The 23,103-nt window shown below is 44.7% G+C and overlaps 1 protein-coding gene and 1 pseudogene across 1 annotated transcript; both read left to right on the forward strand.

Moving 5' to 3' along the window:
- The first annotated feature begins 1,450 nt into the window (after window positions 1-1,450).
- Window positions 1,451-9,776, forward strand: LOC102904113 (olfactory receptor 1f45-like; annotated as a pseudogene).
- Window positions 9,777-11,156: 1,380 nt separating this feature from the next.
- LOC143274455 (olfactory receptor 1f45-like) lies at window positions 11,157-12,134 on the forward strand. Its single transcript, XM_076577744.1, has one exon. It carries the CDS (start codon window positions 11,172-11,174, stop codon window positions 12,132-12,134), a length of 963 nt encoding a protein of 320 aa, XP_076433859.1. The 5' UTR covers window positions 11,157-11,171.
- Window positions 12,135-23,103: the final 10,969 nt, after the last annotated feature.

Below are 23,103 nucleotides of genomic sequence, written 5' to 3' on the forward strand. Positions count from 1 at the left end.
TTGAGAGACAGCTCAGTTAAAGGCACTTACTGCACTTATGGGAAACTGGAACTGTGTTCCCAGCACCTACATGATACGTGGTCCACATGGTGACTCACAGTCGCTCATAACTCCAGTTCCAGGGAATCCAATGCCTCTTTCCTACCCTGCCAGCAGAACACTTATACACAAAACATATGAATTAATAATCTAATGACTATTTTAACGACTTCTTATCTCAGCACTTTCTCTTTAATTTCAACAATTAGCTCCCCCAGGACTAGTCACCACACCTAGAGCAGGCACCATCTTTAGCCAGTCCCTCCAGATACTCCTTGTATCCCTCTCTACCCCAACAGTCAGGTCTTATCACATAGAGTGGTGGTTCTCACCTTCCTGAGGCTGTGACCCTTTAATACAGTTCTTCATGTTGTGGCGACCCCCAATGATAACATTATTTTCATTGCTACTTCATTACTGTAATTTTGCTGCTGTTATGAATTGTAGTGTAAATGTCTGGTATGCAGAATGTCTGACATGCAGCCTCCAAGGGGACATGACATACAGGTGAGAACAACTGACCTGATGCCTCTGCCTCTTTGTTTGCCTTTGATCAGGTCGCCAAGGAGTACTCTGCTTTCCTGGGCAAGCACCTTGAATTCTCCCAGGAGCATTGCAGCCCAGATGTCTCACCTGACCCACCCATCCACTCTGCAGAGAGGCTTTGTCAGAGTGTGCATGACTTTGAGATAGACTGATTAGATTTTTTTTTTTTTTTTTTTTTTTTTTTTTTTTTTTTTTAGCACTTGGTAATTGCTTTTCATCTCAGAAAAACACTCTGCTATACTTGAAGCGGGCTTTCTTCTCTGACTTCAGGGAGGAGGAGGGTAAGGCTCACACTGAAGCCCTTGTGAGCTCAGTGACAGATATAATGCTAATAAAACCACCAGGCAGCTCTCTCAGAGTCCACATACTTCCCAACTCTCTGAAAGGAGGAAAGAGTAAAAAACTTGGAGATTATAATATAATCAATACAGCACTTGCTCCTTAGTTAAAGTTTCCATGATGAAAGCTATTAACATGTAGACTAAAGAAAAAAAAAAGCACTAAGCTTGGCTTGAACATTTATTCACTTGGTTCCATGAATGGAGTTAAATGACCTAAAGGTCCCATCCTAAATTTCATCATCTATAAAGTAAATTCATCACCTCAATTATTAGACAAAGGTAAATATTGTGTAAGAAATGTCCTGTGTGTGGAACTTAGCAGCAGGAATGTAGTTCAGAAAGTATGGGCACTAGAATAGCACCCTGCTAAATTTACCAGGGATTTTATTGAAAGATTCTACAATATTGGAAGTGTGTTGGTATTTATTCATCACCAACCAGGAAACCATTGCACAACAGAAACTGTTTTTGCCTAAATGTTGGCAAACGATCTTACTGAATGATGATACTTCCTTTCCCCAGATATGGGTGAAGATAATGAAACTATGATCACAGAATTCCTCCTCCTGGGTCTCTCTGGAAAGTCAGAGCAAGAAGATGTTGTCTTTGGAATGTTCTTGTGGATGTACTTGGTCACCATCTCTGGGAACCTTCTCATCATCCTGGCCATCAGCTGTGACCCTCATCTCCACACACCCATGTACTTCTTCCTGGCCAACCTCTCCACTGTTGACATCTGCTTTTCCTCAGTCACCATCCCCAAGGCACTGGTGAATCACATGGTGGGAAGCAAGTCCATCTCTTACACGGAGTGCATGACCCAGATCTATTTCTTCATAGCATTCATCAACATGGATGGCTTCCTGCTGAGTGTGATGGCCTATGACCGCTATGTGGCCATTTGTCACCCACTACACCCACTACACCCTGATGATGAGGCCCAGACTCTGTGTCCTCCTGGTGGCCATATCATGGATCATCACAAACCTGCATGCTCTCTTGCACACTCTGCTCATGGTTCGACTCACCTTCTGTTCCCACAATGCAGTGCACCACTTCTTCTGTGACCCCTACCCTATCCTGAAGCTCTCTTGTTCTGACACCTTTATCAACGACTTGATGGTCTTCACCGTGGGTGGGGTGATATTCCTGACACCATTTTCATGCATTGTTATTTCCTATGTTTATATTTTCTCTAATGTCCTGAAGATGCCCTCTGCCTGTGGGATAAAGAAAGCTCTATCCACATGTGGGTCTCACCTCACCGTGGTCTCTCTCTTCTATGGTGCAATCCTGGGGGTCTATATGCGTCCTTCATCCTCGTACTCACTACAGGACACGGTGGCCACTGTCATCTTCACAGTGGTGACACCGCTGGTCAATCCCTTCATCTACAGCCTGAGGAATCGTGACATGAAAGGAGCCCTGAGGAAGACAATTCTCAGGTGCTAAAATGTGAATTTTTTAGAGCTGAGAGGACTCCCGGACACCACGCATCTGTTCATCTCTACAGAGAAAAGGACGTGCTGATTGGTATAGAATTAATGCACAGCTTTTCCTGTGACTAATGACAAATGATCATGGTTGTATTTGTAAATTTGAAGCTGGCAGATGCTCATTTTCATAAAAGCAGTAATTTGTCTTCTCTGAAAAGGGCTTATTGTGAGGAGCACCTTTCTCAGACAGAGACACTGGGATAACTGTGTTGCTGTGCTTTGACATGGTCCCTCCTGATCTGTCTGACACCTGCTCCCACAGAGAACTGGTGCTTCTACAGCACTTTAGAGCTGACATCCCTTCTCTGACCTCTCTCTGGCCTCTGATGAGGAGCATCTAGTCCACCTGCAGGTGGGAAAATGCAAGTTTTTTTCTGCCCCAGGCTTAAGCATGTCTTCTACATTTCACAGCTCAGAATGTACCCTTTGCAGACCCTCTGCCCCCCTTGTGCCCTGTTGGCCTTTTCCTCCTCCTCATTGGCACCAGTCTGGAACTGGTGCCACCCAGGGATGGATACTGGAAGCTGCAGACAGTAAGCAAAACTATCTTTACAGGCAGAGCATATGGTGGTATAATAAAGATTTTTAAAGAAAACAATGTAAGACTAAGTCAAATGTTGTAGAGTATTATTTTAAGATGTGTTACATTTGTTTGTGCTGTGGAACATCTGTTTAATGATGCAAAGATGAGCTTCATTCTTTTATGTTGTATTTGTTTAACTCTATGAAGCTGTGTTACTTTTCCTGTCTAAAATACCTGATTAGCCCAATAAAGAGCTGAACAGCAACTAGCAAGGTAGGAGAAAGGGTAGGTTTGACTGGCAGGCAGAGAGAATGAATAGGAAGAGAAATCTGAGAGACAGAAATAAGGAAGAGCAAGAGAACAAGGAGAGGAGAATGCTAGGGGCCAGCCACCAAGCCACCCAGCCACCCAGCCAGCCATGGAGTAAGATTGAAAGTAAGATATACAGAAGTAAGAAAGGGAAAAAGCCCAGAGGCAGAAGGTAGATGGGATAATTTAAGTTAAGGGAAGCTGGCTAGAAATAAGCCAAGCTGAGGCCAGGTATTCATAAGAAAGAATAAGCCTCCATGTATGATTTATTTGGGGACCGGGTGGCAGCCTCCCCCGAAGAGTAAAAGAGCCAAAAGAATAAAAAATAAACCAACTACAATCAAATGTAGAAATGATCCAGCAAGTTACAAGGATTTGCAATTAACAAATAGTTATCAATAGCCTTCATATGCATGGACAATGTCCAGTTACAAGACAGAGTGGGCAAAGAGATCACACTTGTGATAAGAACACACTTGTGGAACACACAAGAATACAGTTAACAGTAAACATGAGCAGCTTAAGGATACTGTAAAGCATAGAGACAGAATTGCACAAGGGAATGCTTCTTCCTAATAAACCATCGATTCTAACATTGCAGAGATGAAGTTTTCTGTTTTTCTCTAACTGAAAAGCTGTAAATGATAATAGAAATACAAGACAATTTTATCTGGCTATAAGCGTTAGCACTAAAGTTGCATAGAAACAGGTATATGTCTCTATTTATATGTAAATCCTCATTATAAACTTCTGTAATCAAGCCAAAGAACAGTCCAAACACTCCACAGACTAGAGCATGAAGTACAGAATCAGACACTTGTGCACAGTGATGGGCAGGAACTTGTAGGGTTTGGTCACCCCACATGGCAACCCCAAAGCAAAGAGCCAGTGATGATTAGCTATTTCAGAGCTCCAGAGCCTGCTCACAGTGTGACAGTATCCTGGGGCTCTCTGGTGAAGGCTGTAGCTCTTTGGTGAGAAAGGCCTGGGCATGCGTGAAACACTCTCCCCATTCCTAAGCATGGAGAACAGTCTACTTTCTGAAACTGCTGGTGCTAGAGGTGGCCCTGGGCTTTTGTCTATGGGATTTAGCAGGTGGATATCGTGGAATATTAGTTTAAGATGTGTTACATTTGTTTATACTGTGGAATATTTGTTTCATGCTGCAACGATGTGTTGCATTGTTTTATGTTGCATTTGCTTAACTTTGTAAAGCCGTATTACTTTGCCTGCCTAAAACACCTGATTGACCTAATAAAGAGCCAAAGGGACAATAGCGAGGCAGGAGAGAGAAATAGGCAGGGTTGCCAGGCAGAGAGAATAAACAAGAGGAGAAATCTCGGTTCAAGAGGAGAGCAAGGAGCAAGAAAAGGTGAAGGAGAGGAAGATGCCAGGGCACCCACTCAGCCACACAGCCAGCCGTGGAGTAAGAAGGAAAGAAACATATATAGGATAAAGAAAGGTAAAAAGCCCAGAGGCAAAATGTAGTTAAAGAGAAACAGGATAACTTAAGTTAGAAAAGCTGTCCAGAAACAAGTCAAGCTAAAGCCAGGCATTCGTAAGTAAGAATAAGTCTCCCTGTATTTATTTGGGAGCGGGGTGATGGGCCCCCAAAGAGTAAAAAACAGACAAAACCAAAATAACTACAGGTGTATGTTTTGACTGAGCTGGAGGACCCCTGAGAGAAGGGCAAGGATGTTAGCTTCACTGGAACCAAGAGCGACAATGACTTATCAGAACACGAGAGGATTATCGGCTTTCCCCCTGTTCCAGTGTTTGCAGTCAGACACTTAAGGAAGTCAAAGGGAGGGTCCTCCACCAGAGAGGGCTTTTTCCAATCAATCAATCAAACCCCCAGACCTTGCAGCAAACATTATATATAAGATGAAAGACTAAGCCATCTCTCCTCTAAACCTGGGGACAAGGTTAGAAGTATGTTCTGACCACGTCATTTCATCTTTGCACTGGAGTCCTATAATGGTGCAAGAACAAGAAGATGTAGAGATTGAAATGAAAAATAAGAACACTGAAAGCATTTGCTAAATACAGAAAATGCCAAGGGACATGCCGAAAGAAAACCAAAGCAAGCAAACACAGAAAACTCACAAAGGAAAATATGGTCAGGTTTTAAAGATCACAGTGTGTAATGTCAATACTCAAAACTAGATTGTTTTTCTATATGCCAACAATGAAATTTGGAGTAAATATTTTTTGAAGTACACTTTATAACAGTATGGTATACAAAGCCAGTCCTGGTTGTGTTTCAGATGCAAATGAAACCCCAATTTCCCAAACTCTAAAAGGCTGTCCATATATGCAGATATGAGCTCAAGCTGGACTAGAGTGTTTCTGGTAGTTAGATAAAAGCCAGCATTCCTCAGGAATTTGTGAAGTCAGTTCTCATCTGCTGAAAGGCGAAATTTCCTTTCTGTCTAGCTGAAGGGTCATATGACTCCCCGTGGTACCTATCAGCATATCAAAGCTGTGCTGACTGCCAGGCCCCCTTGGTATCACAAGTACCTGTTACCCATGTCCATGCTGGCATCCTGGCCCTCTCACCTCCTCTACCCCAAACTCCCTCCAGCTCAGGGCCTTCCCTCCCCACAGCGCCTCATCCCTCTTATAACTCAGCGATCCTCCGGCCTCACTATTTTCTGCTCTGGCTAGTCTCACTACACTTCTCTGTTCTGTTTCTGGTTGTTCTCTCTTCCCTCACAGACAGCCCTGGCCATGCCCAGTCTGTTTCTTTCTCTGTCTGCTCTGAACTCCCCCCCCCCCCCGATACTCTGGCTCTTCTCTCTCAGATCAGCAATAGAAACCTGCCTTCCCTTTACCCACACAATGGCGTGGTCATGTTTGCACCATTTTTGCTGTGCCGCCTGTATACAGTGAGATCTTTAATCCCAGCTCTTGGAAGCCTAGACAAAAGGATGTGATTTCCAGGTATTCATGGGCTATGTGGTGAGACCCTTTCAGAAAAGAGAAAAGAAAGAGAAACAATTTTAAAAAAATGTATGCAATGTCTTTTCTTTTTAAGACATTTTTTAAGAAATACATTTCTCTTACATTTTTTGGTTGTGAGCCTAGCCTTAACAGCTGAGCCGAGCGGTGGTCGCGCACGCCTTTAATCCCAGCACTCGGGAGGCAGAGGCAGGCAGAACTCTATGAGTTCGAGGCCAGCCTGGGCTACCAAGTGAGCTCCAGGAAAGGTGCAAAGCTACGCAGAAAAACCCTGTCTCGAAAAAAAAAATTACATTTATCTGTCTGTCTGTCTGTCTGTCTGTCTGTCTGTCTCTCTCTCTCTCTCTCTCTCTCTCTCTCTCTGTGTGTGTGTGTGTGTGTGCGTGCATGTGTGCTATGGTGTGCATGTGAAGGTCAGAGGGAAACTTTTAGGAGTGAGTTCTCTCCTCTGGCAGTGTATAATCTAGGGATCAAACTCACACTTAGTGTTAAGTGTCTTTACTTTCTGAGCAATCATGCTGCCCCTACAAGTCATTTTGTGTTTTGTTTTGTTTTGTGTTTGACAAGCTGAAAGAAGAAAAAGAAGAGTCGAATGGTTAGAGAAATACATGGTATTGAAAGTTGAGAGGAAATAAATTATTTTTAAAAACAGTGAATGTATTTATTGCTGTCAAATCAAATAACTTAAAACTTCTTTTTTTAAAATAGATGAGCTTAGTCTAACAGTTATATGAACAGGGAATGAGTAGACTAGCAAAGTCATTCAGAGAAAACAAGGACAGATAAAGATTAATATTGGGCACCTTACTTGTTGCAATGAAATCTTTTTGTAAAAACCTTTCATCAAGTTGAGAAGCCCTTTGATTTGGATTGGTTAAGAAGTTTTACACCAATTAATATTTTTACAATTTTTTCAAGTGCTTTTCCTGCATCATTCTTATTCTTGTTATAGAAGCCACTGCTGTAGGGTTTGGTAACTGATTAATACTTGACAGAGGGCTCCAATTTTGGTTTTGGGCCATACCTAAAATAATGATGACTTTATTTGGTTTGTAGTCTGATTTCTTGTAATGTATTCATTAGATTTGGGCATCAAGTTCGTGTTCACCTTAACTTCTACTGTTACTTGACAAACTTTTACATTGTATTGCTATATGATACAAAATATTTATATATTGTGATACTACATTTTATATATATATATATATATATATATATATATATATACACATACATACACACACACATCAGTAAGCACCATCTTATCAGAAATGATGAAATATAAATAATTAACCAAGAATAGAGCCCTGAAAGTGAGCACCTGTTCAAGAACTGACTTTCTGAGAATCCTAATTTTCAGTGCCCAGACGGAATACCGAGTGTGAACACTTCATCCTTGTCTCTAATTAGAACCTCTGAGAAATCCACCCTGGGGGAACACAAACTTGGCAGCCACCTTCATACAGGCACCATCTCCAGGGATGGAGAATCAACATATTCACTCCCAACCATCCAAGCTTGACCAGAGAGAGCCACATGCCTCATTCTAAATGTTCTCTTCTAGGGAGGAAAGGTCCTTCCTTTCTCAGCTTCAAGTGTGGATTTCTCAAAACCCAGCCTCAAACATGGCAGGAGCAGAGACAGAACTTACTTGAAGACACCTGACAGCAGCCCAGAGCACCCAGGTAAGGTGGCTGAGGGGGCAGCAGAGGGCGCCCCCACATCAGGCAGACTCCCATGGACTTGAGCCCATGGGTTGACAGAGAAAGAACTTCATTCAGTCCCTCTGCCTCTGACCAAGTTCAAAGGAGGAAAAGCATCTCACTCCTACATGTCCATGCCTTGTCCTCCGTGAGGTGCTCAGCACTAAGACACAGTGGGAGCCGCAAAGTGGGCAGAGCAAGCAGAAGGACATAATGGAGGTTAGTGGGTTAGGAGCTGTACTGCAGGCTGCTACAAAGCCTGTTCAGAAGTGAGGGATGGGGGGCAGAGAGGGAGTGAGGGAAAGAGAGAGACAGAGAGAGAAACACAGAGTGAGATACACACACAAGGGATATAGAGACAGAGACACAGAGAGAGACAGAGAAACCAAGACAGAGAAAGTCATTATTGTACCCTGGTCTTCGTATTTGTTCTCTGCCCATCCCCTGGCGTGTCCGGGTGTATAATGAAGGTGTCTCAGACTGTGGCGGCTTGGATGCTACTGGAACCAGCTGTGGACTGTTGACTCCAACTGGAGTCCAGAGACAAAAGCGCCTTTAAGGTGCAGGGTCACCAACACCCAGTGATGCAGACATAGCTGTGCATCTGGCATCTCAGACATTCTGGACACGTCCACTACTCCAGAAAACCAATGCAGCAAAACAGACACACATTAGGATACACACACACACACACACACACACACACACATACACACACAAATCCCGAAGGTTCTTTTTTTACAGTCGTGGCAGCAGAATTCTGTCTCTAAACAGAGGCTTAAGAGGAAGTGCAATTGAAATCGAAAAGCTAGAGTTCAAGAGCCAAACAAAGGGGCATCCATGCATGACCTACCATGATGCACTGGTGTCCCGGGGAAGCCGTACACCTAGGGCTTAAACCGTGATGTTAGTATTATTTCCAGCAACTGACCATTCCAGTGCCCACCATCTCTTAATGAACAGCGTAAGAAAATATGGAATGACTACAGCTTAATGCTCTCAGGACTGAGCCTTAACTGTGGTCTTGCCCCACTGAAACAAGTTGTTTTTACATCCCTTTGTGCATCTTTTTCTATTTCTTTGATAGGAAACTATCTGGCTTCTAGAACATTAACATCTGCAGTCAAAGGATACTTTTGTTGGTCCTTATGATCTAGTGACCATTCTGTCTCATCTCTGCTTCTGCAGTCCACTGACCCTGTGACCCATTGGAAGCTTATTCTAGGTTTTTAAATTCTCATTTCACCATGAAAGCACTGGGATAGAAGACATGTCTATGGTGCGGAGATTTATGTGGGTTCTGGGGATTTGAACTTAGGACTTCACACTTACATGGCTCATGCTTGTCACACTGAGCCATCTCCCCAGGCCTCCTTCTAGATTTTACTGTTGTCGTTACATTGTTCTACATCCATTGTAACGTTCTGAAAGTTAACTTGGATTTCACAAGTGAGCGCTTTGCTCCATTTCCCTCTCACGGTATAGTGGCCTCACTGTGTCTACCATACAGGCATCCTATAAACAACATTATCAGTTCCCATGTCATGTTCTGTCCCAGCAGCCAGGCCATTTCACATGAGAGTTGTCACCTCTTCCCGTGGATCGCCCCAGCTGTGGCGGGCATCATGGCCGCACCCGGGGAGCCCGGCAGGCGCCAGTGCGCCCCGCGCCTCCTCCTGTCGGCGCGGCCCTGGTGCGGTCGCGGGGTCGGGGCGGCGGTGGGGGTCCGTCCAGCGGGCCTCTCCCTCACTCCCTGCCCCCAGCCTTCCATGTCTGCTGCGGGAGCGGAGGGTCGGGGCCGCGCCGGTCTTCCCCCGCGGGGTCCGCACCCCGGGCCGCGGTTTTGCAGCTGACTTAGAACTGGTGCCGACCAGGGGAATCTGACTATTTAATTAAAACAAAGCATCGCGAAGGCCCCCGGTGGGAGTTGACGCGATGTGATTTCTGCCCAGTGCTCTAAATGTCAAAGTGAAGAAATTCAATGAAGCGCGGGTAAACGGCGGGAGTAACTATGACTCTCTTAAGGTAGCCAAATGCCTGAATGGATGAACGAGATTCCCACTGTCCCTACCTACTATCCAGCGAAACCACAGCCAAGGGAACAGGCTTGGCGGAATCAGCAGGGAAAGAAGACCCTGTTGAGCTTGGCTCTAGTCTGACTAGTCTGACTAGTCACCCCAGGGTGACTCTCCTCCCTTTCTCAGCTTAAATTGCCTGGCATCCCTCCATGGGCACTGCAGTCCAGATGTGATCCTGACCTCCTGGTCATGGTTATTTCCTAGCCTTGGGGTTGTCTTTTGAGATGCCCATGAATCTGCATTTTATCCACCTGTGAAACCTTTCTTCTCCAATAGGAAACCATTGCACTTAGACACTGTATGCACCCCCCCTCTTCTGTGTGCAGAAAGGAGGGTACACTGCACACAGGAGTCTGGCCCACAGCTCAGGTGAGCAGACAAACAGCTGTGAGCTGTGGTGAAAACATCTTAGTATCTAACAGAATGTGAAGACACAACAGCCAGTCAAAGCCTATTGGCCTCCCCAGTTGTGAAGAAATAGAAAAGCCACAGCACAACCTCTGGGTTTATAATATATGACACTTAGTAGTGACTTTTCAATTGATTACAATTTAATCAATGGTAGCTAATATAACATAAAAATTGTTGGGGACATTATACCTGCCTATCCTCCCAGCCATCTGGAAGTTGAGGCAGGAGGATTACTTACACTCAGAAATTCCTGATCAGACAAAAGAACATGTACGTAAAAGTGTGATTGTGTGCTGTGTTACATAATATCTATGTGCGTGTTTGTGTATGTATGTGTGTTGTGCATGGTGTGTGTGCTCATGCACCTATGTGTGGTTATGTTCATGTATGTGTGAGCTTGCATGCCCATATGTGTCTATGTGAACACAGAGAACAAGACCATTAGATTGTTTTGAACTCTCACTGACATCGATTAGCAATTTTTGATAAGATATCTAGTTGCCCACTCCTGTTTCTTCATATATACAGTGAAATGTAGTACATCAATTCCTAGACTGTGTTAATTCCAGTATAAAATGCACATATATATGTCACTAGGAAACAAGAGCAGAGTCAATAAAATCATAGTCATTAGAATTCAGTCCTTAACAATGGCCCACTCGTTGCTATAAAAATACATTGTAAGGCATTTTATTAGCAGTTAATTCTCAAATATTAAGCAAAAATTTCAAAAGTTCGTAACAGTTTTCTTCAAGTGTTGGTGAATGATTTCACTACATGGGTCTCACTCTCTTTCCAAAGACATGGACGGTGACAATCAGACGATCACTACAGAATTCCTCCTCCTGGGACTCTCTGAAGAGTCAGACCAAGAAGAGGTCGTCTTTGGGCTGTTCTTGGGGATGTACATGGTCACCATCTCTGGGAACCTTCTCATCATCCTGGCCATCAGCTGTGACCCTCATCTCCACACACCCATGTACTTCTTCCTGGCCAACCTCTCCACTGTTGACATCTGCTTTTCCTCAGTCTCTGTCCCCAAGGCTCTGGTGAATCACATGGTGGGAAGCAAGTCCATCTCCTACACAGAGTGTATGGTCCAGATGTACTTCATGTTCATATTTGGCAACATGGACAGCTTCCTGCTGAGTGTGATGGCCTATGACCGCTATGTGGCCATTTGTCACCCACTACACTACACCATGATGATGAGGCCCAGACTCTGTGTCCTTCTGGTGGCCATATCATGGGTCATCACAAACCTGAATGCTCCCTTGCACATTCTTCTCATGGTTCAACTCACCTTCTGTTCCCACAATGCAGTGCACCACTTCTTTTGTGACCCTTACCTTGTCCTGAAACTCTCTTGTTCTGACACCTTTATCAATGATGTCACAGCCTTCACTGAGGGTGCAGTGATATTTATTACACCATTTGTATGCATTGTTGTTTCCTATGCCTACATCTACTCTAAGGTCTTGAAGATGCCCTCTGCCCATGGAAAAAGGAAAGCCCTATCCACATGTGGATCTCACCTCACCGTGGTCTGCTTATTCTACGGGACAATCCTAGGAGTTTATATGCACCCCATTTCCTCCTACTCACTACAGGATGCAGTGGCCTCTGTCCTCTTCACAGTGGTGACACCCATGGCCAATCCCTTCATCTATAGCCTGAGGAATCGTGACATCAAAGGAGCCCTAAGGAAGATAATTCTCAGATCCTAGAATCTGAAATTTCTAGAGCTAAGAGGACTCCTAGACGTCATGCATTTTTTCATTTTTATAAACAGACAGTCAGACTGGTCTAGTGCTCACATGACCTTGCCTTGGATTAGTGATAGATGATGGTGATTATGCTTTTGATTTGGATGCTGACTAATATTCTCTGTCACATACTTTGAAACTTATCTCTGTGGTGATATTTGTAATCTAAGTAATAAAGCTTGTCTGAAGGTCAGAGAATAGAACCAGCCACAGAGTTAAACATAAAGGTGAGGCTGTGGTGACACACATTTATAATCCTAGCACTCTGGAGGCAGAGACCTGTCTGGATCTCTGTGAGTTCATGGCCAAGCTGAGATTGATCCAGTCTAGGAGAGAAACAGAACCAGGCAGTGGTGGCACCCACATTTAACTCCAGTATTTGGGAAGCACACATGCCATTAATCCCAGCATTAGGAAGGTTGAGAAGGGAAGTGAAATGGCCGGGCAGAGAAAGGCGTATAAAGAGTGAGGAGACAGGAGCTAGAGAGCCTTTCCAGCTGATGATTTAGGGACATTGGGTCAGAGGATTCATGGAGTTGGCAAGGTGAGAAGTGGGTGTGGCTTGTTCCTTTGTCTCTCTGATCTTTCAGCACTTACCCCAATATCTGGTTCCAGGTTTTTATATAAGACCATTTAGGATCTGTACAACATATCTCTTCAAAGGGATGATTCGAAGACTCTTATTTCACACACAAGAAAGATTGAGAACATTTGGAATCGTTCTGAACTGGCATGTGTTAACATCCCCTGAGATCCCGGCTCCCACAGTGATCAGGGGATTTTAAGAGATGATGGAGTCACCTACACCTATGGCCTCAAACAGAGCTGTGGTTAGCCTGGTGAATGACCCACAGGAAGTTTAACTCACCCATGCTAGAAACTAGAGGTTGGTTATAGAGTGCTCCACTCTCAGAGGCTCTGGTAACTGAGGTGTTGTTGATTCCATTTTGTCCCAGACTGGGGTCCCTTTCCTACTTTCTACAGCTCAGATCACTACCTCTCACCTTCTCTTCCCACCTAACATTTCAAGGTGTGGGTTTTGTTCCTCAGCATGACTCTTAGGGCTGCCTAGGAGGTATCACGAAGCCTTGGGTAGCAGCTCTGCTCACCCATATAATGCACATGTCCCTTCTTGTTCTCATGGGCTCCAGGAAGCAGAGATTTCCTTACGAAGCTGAAGTCTAAAGTCACAGTCATGCCTAGGGACATGGGGACATCAATTAATGTCAGGATTATAATTGGAACTTGGAACTTCAGAGTCCAGTCCAAGCTTATTCTGGAACATGGGTGGGGGTGTCCAGAGTTCCAGCCCTCGTGTCGTGTGTACTGAAGGCTAGATGTCCGGAATGTCAGCTGTCATATTTCCTCATATCCAGACAGTTCTGACTTCCAACTCCTGCGTGGGGCCACTGGTCAGTCTTCAGTAGCTCTCCCCTCATGGTCTCTGGGTCCTCACTTCTTTTCTTCCTCCATTCAGCTGGCTCATGGGTCCTTCCTGTTCTCACCAACAGCTCTGTCCAGACTCGGTCCTGAATATAGTGATGAATATAGGTTCTGAATATAGTGATGTTCATCCTGGTTCATCTCACCACATCTTTCTCTCCCTCCACATCTCTTTCTTCCACACAGGCGCCATTTGTTCCTCCTCAGGTGTCAAATGGGTCCTGTCACCCAACTCTTAGAGACACACAGGAGATGTAAAATATTCTTTCTTCATGTAGTAAAACTTAGTTAGTGATTTGGCTACAGGATTTCCCTACAGACACCAAACTCTCCTCCTGGCCCCTCATGGACCCAGAGTGTAGGACCCACAGGTTCCTGGTGACTCTGGGAACAGACTATAATCTCCCCACAGTCTCCTCTACTCTGGCGGCAGGAATGTCTCAGCCTGTGTTTGTCACTGTAACAAATAACACCCTTTGCTAACATAATGCTGGAATCAGAGTCCCGGGCCAGATGGTTACTGTTGTGGTTTGAATAAAAATGTCCCTTGTAAGCTCTCATATTCGAACTCTTGGTCCCCAGCTGGTGGCACTATTGGTTTAGGGGTTTAGGAGGTGTGGCCTTGCTGGAGGAAGTATGCCAGTGGGGGTTATGTGACACTTCAGTTCACTCTGTCTGCATCATGCTTGCCTTTGAAGATGAGTTCTCAGCTTCCCCATCCCGCCGCTCACTGCCATGGTTCTCTGTTACAATGGACTCTTACCCCTCTGGAACCATAGGCCAAAATAAACTCTCTCTTCTATAAGTTGTCTGGTCACAGTGTTTTATCACAACAACAGAAAAGTAACTAATACAGTTACTCTTATATAATGGTCAGATTTCTTTTTCTTCTTAGCGTCAGATATTGATAAAGTAGGCCAGGAGTTCAAGAATTGAGAGAGCAGTCAGATTCTCAAAGGGGCAACTTTAAAAGTTAAGACTAACTTCAGATTTATTTGGTAAAGTCCCCAAACAAAACTGAGCTGTGGCAGACAACAATTTTAAATTAGGTTCTATCTATCAGACCTATTTGATCTGGTTTCTCGGGGATTCAGGGTTTTTTTTTTTTTTTTTCTTTTAAATCTTTACTTACTCTTTGGTAATTTCACACATGAATATGGTGTGTTTGGGTCATAAGCAACTTTAAAAAAGGAAAAGTTAACATTCTGTCATGGGACCTCAAAATAAACCAGTGAACAACAGCTGGCCACACTAAACGGCCCCAAGGCTGATGGGTAAAGAGAGGACAGTAACTAAGATTAGCTGTGATATTACACATATATAAATCTAATAGGAAGATATAAAGCTGAGAAAAGCCAGAAAGGGCAAACAGACTGCATATATGTGATTGGCTGCCTCCTGTTCCAGGCACGCATCCTGAGTTAGGGGCCACAGCCAATAGCCCTGAAGTGATCACAGAGGTAAATTATCAGTAATAGACTGTAGTTATTTCTTCATGTGGCCAACGAGGTAGAGCCTTTTTCTACATCCAAGGATCAAGTCATTGAGGGCAGAACATACTTGTCATGCTAAGACCCCCATAAACTGGTTCTTTACTCTTTTCTTAAAAATAGAGAAGTTTATTTTTTTATGTATTTACCTTTACCACCTCTGTCTCTCTGTCTCTCTGTCTCTTTGTCTCTCTGTCTCTCTGTCTCTCTGTCTCTCTCTCTCTCTCTCTCTCTCTCTCTCTCTCTCTGTGTGTGTCTGTCTGTCTGTCTGTCTGTTTGTCCTTATGCATGTGGAAGTCAGAGGACAACTTGTGGGACAGATCTCTCCTTTTGTGAGAAATAAATCATTCTGGTCCATTTTCAGTATGAGCGAGCATCATCAGGGACTCTCAGGCCAGCAGGAGGCTCTAGGGTCATATCTAGCAGCTGGTGCCTGCTTGCCTGAGTGTTTCTGAGTTTATCCTAGGATTGAAAAGTTGTAGCCGACTATGTGACTGAGCCCTCATATCTGGAAATTGAGGGGTGCATCTCAAGCCCTAGGAGGATGGGGTGTTTGGTGGGGACTATACTAATATTGTATCTCCCTGAAAAACTCAGCCAATGAGAAATTCAGGAACAGGGAAATAGAATCAGGAACTTAAAAACCAGTGTTCTTGCCTCATTTTCTCAGGGCTGATGCCTGCTTTGTGGGGTCATAATAGTTCATTGTGCTGCTCTGTGTCTCCAGTGCTCTCCTTTACATTTTTTTTGCTCATTTTATTTTATTTGTATGGTGTTTTATCTATATGCATGTCTGTGCACCATGTGTGTGCAATGTTCAAGGAGGCCAGAAGAGGACATCAGATCCCCTGAGACTGGAGTCACCAACAATGAGTGCATGGGGGTTCTGAGAATCAAACCTGGGTCCTCTGTTAGAGCAGCCAGTGCTCTGCACCACTCAGCCATCTCTCCAACCCTCCTGGACTCTTATTATGAAGGGAGGATCATCATTTATCACACTGCTGCCATGTGGGTGCAGGGGATTGAAGTTGGGTCATCAGGCTTGATAGCAATCCCCTTGAACCACTGAGCCACCTCACTTGCCCTGGTTCTTTGGTTTTGTCCAAGTTCGCCTGTCCTGTCTATTTGTGAAGTTTACTATTCCCCTGGATTCTTTTTTGATTATAGTTCCTTGGCCTACCTTCTGATCTCATTGGGTAGGTTCTTCAGGGGACAAGTCTTGAATCTTAGGCAATCTTACCCAAGGACCAGGTATGTTTGAGCATTCCTGTGTGTTTCCCCTGCTGGGTTTTCTTTTGTGGGTGGAATCCATCCAAGTTAAGGGCCTGTGAGCATTAGGAAAAGGCATTAGATTGCTCCCTTTATGGTGTCACAAACAAGAGGTTGGTGGGTCATTTAGGTCAACTCAGATGGAAATGATGACCAAGAAGGAACAGCCCCCTTTGGTTTATCAGCCTAGGCCCTGGAGTGCTTGTGGCCTACAGACCTAGATAGACACTGTTCTGGGCCATGAGAACTAGAGGCTTGTTGACAAACTATTTTAAATGATTTATTTGTTTGTGCCTGGTGGAAGATGCCTTTAATTTGAGCACTCAAGAGGCAGAATCAGGAGGATCTCTGTGAGTTCCAGGCCAACTAAGGCTACATAGTAAGACTCTGCTTCAAAAACAAAAACAGAAAACAAAAATTATTTTTATCTTGTGAATGTGAATGTTTGACCCTGTCCCAAGGCAATAAATTGAAGATTGATAGAGGATGGTACCAGATATCTTGTTCTGCCTTCCATATGTCCACATGCAGGGATGCACACCAATACCCATATGTGTATGCAACAGACACACATACAGAGCTCACAGATTATGATTTTTGACCAAAACAAAAGTCAATCAAGAAATACCAATAACATATCTAGAAAGTAATCCCAAATATTGGAAATCAAACAAAACACTTCTAAATCATGCATGAGACAAATGGTGCTTTATAGTAGCATTGCCAGGGATCCCAACCAAACCCAAGAGAGCTGCCAGAGGTCTGAGAAGGAGAGTTTCTCCTCACATACCACATGTCAATGGGGCCTTATTATTCTCAGTCTCCAACTAATGAAATGACACCTCGTTTCTGAACATGTGACAGGACCATACTTCCAACAAAAATCTCTGTGTTCAATGACGACAACAAAGGCAAGAGCAGGAGCAGGAGCAGTAGAGAAGATCGTTTGAATCATTAGGTGGATGGGAGTGCCCCACCAGCCCTGGCAATGCCCTTAAGACACAGTCTTCCCCTCCTAACCTGCACAGGATGTGAGGACAGAAATCTGACTCTCCCTGTGCTCAGAGATGAGATCTGTACCGACTTTTCTGATGTTGTAATGAGACACAAAGGCCAAAGGCAACTTAGAGAAGCAGCAGTTTATTTTGTCTTCCAGTTCAGGAGGGAGAGTCCTTAAAGCCATGAAGGCCCAGCATGGCAGTGAGAAGAGGAGGTTGGCTGACCTCATGTTCATCCACACACAGGAGGCAGCAAACGGAGAACAGGAAGTGGGGTGAGGCTAGAAACCCTCAAAGCCTGTCCCCTGTGATGCACTTCCTTCAGCAAGGCTGTACCTCCTAAAGGTTCCCACACAGCACCACCAGCTGGGGACCATGGGTTCAAATCCAAGAATTAAGGAGGCCATTTTCTCATTCAAGTCACAGCATGATCATTATCACCTACTTCTCTGAACTTCTTTCTTCCCTCTAACTTGTAAACAAGAATGAGCCAGACACACAAAAGGAATGTCACAGGATTTCCCAAAGGATTATGAAACCTGAAACAAACCTCTGAATGCCTAATGAAGAAATGTGGGGATGCATAGACACATTTTAACTATGTTAGCTCTCTTCATAGTCAATGTTCTCCTTCCTGGAAGAGAGAAGGTTGCTATGAACCGGACTGTGATTAACCTTGCCTCTTGCATCTGATGTAGTGCCTCTCACTGGCATCACATATAGATGCTCACCACCATTGGCGCTTTAAAGCTCATCACCAAACCCACTGGAAGTTACTGAGGATGTGACTGGAGAATGAGTGAAAAATCCATCTGGAGGAGAGAAAAGGCCAATCAATAAGATCAGTGGTGCTAATGTCTGTGGTGGGTAGGTCTAGGCAAGAAGAATATGAGCCATGAAGGTATGCCAAAAAACTTCCTTCCTGCCAGCCACTTCAACTGCAATTCATGACAGAGAAGATACTTCACACCTATCTTTAAAAAGATTTTGAAGAAGAAATGTGATTAGAAAAATGTTCCACCACCCACTGAGTGTCCTGACATGACATCCCTGATACTTTAGAAATGCATTTGCCCTGTGTTCACTTCAGGATGCTGGAGTGTACGCCACTGGATACACAGGAGGACACCTCTTTGCCTTGATCTTCTCTGGGCTCATAGTCCAGACACATGAAGCTCCAAAGTGGAGCCCTAGCTGTAACCACCTCTGATTGTTTTGAGTTCAATGATGACAGGCATCACTTGGAGATGCACTTGTCCTCCTTGGTCTTAGGGGGCACATGTGAGCTTTGTGAACCATGCACATTGGGTGGAACTTGTGAAGAAGGCACATCAGAGTAGAGGAAAGTAAGTCCTGCATGGTCTGGATCCCAGATCCTAGGCTGGAAGGGGCTCCAGTGCAGAGAAGATGCTGCCCTGGTTACTGTGGACCAGATGGCAAGCTTGGGTACAGCTACACCAGTGAGGAGTTATTGTGGCTGGGTTCAAGGATGCCTCTGCTCTCAAGGATGGCAAGAGCTCCAATGTGAAACAGAAAACAGGTGGAGGAAGACCCCTCAGATAGGGACCTAACATGTCATATAGAAGAAAGTTTCACCATACAAACAGTTTCAGGATGGCCACATTCACTGTGAGGCATACTGTTAGCTGTCAGCTTGTCAGTCTGGAGTTCCCTGGGGAGTCTCATTGAGGGATTGTGTAGATTTGGTTGGCCTGTGAGCTTGTTTGTGTTGGGTTATCTTGAGGTGGGAATATGTGCCCATGATGAGAGGCAACTATTCCCTAGACAGATGATCCTAGATTGCATGAGAGTAGAGAAAGGGAGCTGAGTACTAGCATTCATACATTTATTGCTCTCTGCTTTATATAGATATATTGTGATTCTCAATTGCGAGCTCCTGTGGCCATGACTTACCATCAATGATGGAATGTAACCTGGAATTGTGTGGTGGTTTGAACTAGAATGGTCCCCATTTTTTCATTTATTAGAGTGCTTTGTCCCTAGTCTGTAGAGCTGTTTCAGAAGGATAAGGAGGTGTGGCCTTGATGAAGGAGGTGTGGCCTTGATGAAGGAGGTGTGGCACTCACAGTAGGCTTTGAGGTTTCAAGATCTCATGCCACACTCAGTCTCTCTCTCTCTCTCTCTCTCTCTCTCTCTCTCTCTGTCACACACACACACACACACACACACACACACACACACACACACATACATCAGGTAGCCTAGCTGAATCAGCAAGTGTAAGTCTTAAAGACAGAGTAGAAAGCACCTGAAAAACAACACAAAAGGCTAGCTAGCCTCTGGCCCACACATGCACAGACGTACACAGTCCCACAGACACTGATGCAGATACACACTTACACACTCACACACAAATACTAATGATAGAAAGCCAGGGCTGATGTCTGACGTTTGTCCTGTGAACAACTCAACATGCATTGTACACTGTAAGTTTTAGCTTCAGTCACTTGTGACTTTACTGTGTGTACTGTAGACACCTGTGGTACTGGGGTCGTATTGTAAGTGAATTGATGTCTTTCCCACACACACTAAAAGAAAACTCACAGTGAAAAGGAGTGAGGATTTTAATTGAGTGATAATAGAAATTAATCACATAGAAACATAGAATGTTTAGAGGGAGAATGTGTCCTTTTAAATGCTTACATTAATAAAAATACAAGACTGTGGATATGTACTTATGCAGGAACTAAGTTTGTTCCCACTCTTATTTCTTTGGCCCAAGCAGACAGAATGCAAACAGTGAGCACTGAGCACATATCCCTAATGAGGACCTCTGAGGAATCAGCCCTTGGGATGCCCCAGTGTGACAACAAATCTCTCACCCTCTTGGAAGCCCTGATCTCCAGGGACAGAACCTGCATCTCTTTGTTTTCTCGCCAACACCTAGGCTTCACCAAAGACAGCCAGGCATCTCACTCCAGATGTCCTTGTGAGGAGAACGCCCTCAGTTCTCACCCTACATTGTGAATTTCCCCTCATCCAAGTCCAGGATGGGAGCAGTAGAGACCTGGATTCTATGAGAGCCTTGGAGAGCAGCAGGTGAGATGGCTGGGGACACAGGCTAGGGACCAGTCCATCCAACAGCACTGACGCCCAGAGACACCTCCATAAGGAATGACATGGGGAGGGGGCACCCTCAAACCTTTCTGAAGCTAGCCAAGTTCAGAGGGAAATGTTGCTTGTCCTACAAGTGGATAAGGAGGATCCATCTAGAGTTAGTGATGCGGTGAGAACAGGCTCCTATCAGTCTTTACTGGAAAGAGATTCCCCTCTCAGACATGCAAGGTTGTCCTATTCCATGCCGAATTTCCTGTTTATGACAGTTTCTTCTCTGTGTTCATTGACTGTGACCCGTGAGTCTATAACAAAGGGGTCTGATACTTAAGTTACTTTGGATGCTATTCTGAGCCCCATATAGGGAACTGGGTTAGTCTAGGACCTATTCAGTTTTAATTGTACGGTCCATGGATCCAAGCTCAGGGACACAGCTACATCAGATATTTCAGACACAGTCCTTAGCAAGGTTCACAAGAGTCAAACATGGCACCAGCAGACACAGAACTTTATTGAAGAAATCTGGTAGCAGCCAAGAGCACCCAGGTAAAGTGGCTGAGGGAACAGCAGAGGGCGTCCCCACCACAGGCAGACTCCCATGGACTTGAGCACATGGGTTGACAGAGAAAGAACTTCATTCAGTCCCTCTGCCTCTGACCAAGTTCAAAGGAGGAAAAGCATCTCACTCCTACATGTCCATGCCTTGTCCTCCATGAGGTGCTCAGCACTAAGACACAGTGGAAGCCGCAAAGTGGGCAGAGCAAGCAGAAGGACATAATGGAGGTTAGTGGGTTAGGAGCAGTACTGCTGGCTGTTACAAAGCCTGTTCAGAAGCAGGGGTGGGGGGTAGAGAGAAAGTGAGGGAAAGAGAGAGAGACAGAGAGAGAGAAACACTGAGTGAGACACACACACACACACACACACACACACACACACAGAGAGAGAGAGAGAGAGAGAGAGAGACAGAGACAGAGACAGAGACAGAGACAGAGAGACAGAGACAGAGAGACAGAGAGACAGAGAGAGAGACAGAGACAGAGACAGAGATAGAGACAGGGAGAAACAGAGACAGAGAAAGTCATTATTGTACCCTGGTCTTCGTATTTGTTCTCTGCCCATCCCCTGGCGTGTGTGGGTGTATAATGAAGGTATCTCAGACTGTGGCGACTTGGATGCTACTGGAACCAGCCGTGGACTGTTGACTCCAACTGGAGTCCAGAGACAAGGCCGCCTTTAAGGTGCAGGGTCTCCAACACCCAGTGATGCAGACAAAGCTGCACATCTGGCATCTCAGACACTCTGGACATGTCCACAACTCACGGAAACCAATGCAGCAAAACAGACACACATTAGGATATGTGCGTATATGTATGTATGTATATATATATATATATCCTGAAGGTTCTTTTTTTATAGTCGTGGCAGCAGAATTCTGTCTCCAAATGGAAGCTTAGGGAAAGTGGAATTGAAATCTAAATGCTGGGCTGGGCGGTGGTGGCGCACGCCTTTAATCCCAGCACTCGGGAGGCAGAGGCAGCCGGATCTCTGTCTGTGAGTTCGAGGCCAGCCTGGATTACCAAGTGAGTTCCAGGAAATGGCGCAAAGCTACACAGAGAAACACTGTCTCGAAAAAACAAAAAAACAAAAAACAAAAATGCAGCAGAAATCTAAATGCTAGACTTGAAGAGCCAAACAAAGGGACATCCATGCATGACCTACCATGATGCACTGGTGTCCCGTGGAAGCCGTACACCTAGGGCTTAAACCGTGATGTTAGTATTATTTCCAGCAACTGACCATTCCAGTGCCCACCATCTCTTAATGAACAGCGTAAGAAAATATGGAATGACTACAGCTTAATGCTCTCAGGACTGAGCCTTAACTGTGGTCTTGCCCCACTGAAACAAGTTGTCTTTACATCCCTTTGTGCATCTTTTTCTATTTCTTTGATAGGAAACTATCTGGCTTCTAGAACATTAACATCTACAGTCAAAGGATACTTTTGTTGGTCCTTATGAACTATTGATCATTCTGTCTCATCTCTGCTTCTGCAGTCCACTGACCCTGTGACCCACTGGAAGCTTATTCTAGGTTTTTAAATTTGATTTTGTGTGTGTGTGTATGTGTGTGTGTGTGTGTGTGTGTGTGTGTGTGTGTGTGTGTGTGTATGTGTGTGTGTATGTGGGTACACATGGATATTTGTGAGTGTAGTTGCACATGTCCCACAGCACTCATAGGGATCTGTCTCTCATTTCACCATGAAAGCACTGGGATAGAAGACACGTCGATGTTGCGGAGTTTTATGTGGGTTCTGGGGACTTGAACTCAGGTCTTCACGCTGACATGGCTCATGCTTTTCACACTGAGTCATCTCCTCAGACCTCCTTCTAGATTTTACTGTTGTTGTTACATTGTTCTACATCCATTTCACTCTCACAGTATAGTGGCCTCACTGTGTCTACCATACACACATCCTATAAACAACATTATCAGTTCCCATGTCATGTTCTGTCCCAGCAGCCAGGCCATTTCACATGACAGTTGCCACCTCTCTTCTCTTTCCCTGGGCCTTTGATCACCCCCAGGGTGACTCTCCTCCCTTTCTCAGCTTAAATTGCCTGGCATCCCTCCATGGGCACTGCAGTCCAGATGTGA

This window comes from Peromyscus maniculatus, chromosome 8 (assembly GCF_049852395.1).
Source record: "Peromyscus maniculatus bairdii isolate BWxNUB_F1_BW_parent chromosome 8, HU_Pman_BW_mat_3.1, whole genome shotgun sequence".
In the NCBI taxonomy this organism is placed as follows: Eukaryota; Metazoa; Chordata; class Mammalia; order Rodentia; family Cricetidae; genus Peromyscus; species Peromyscus maniculatus.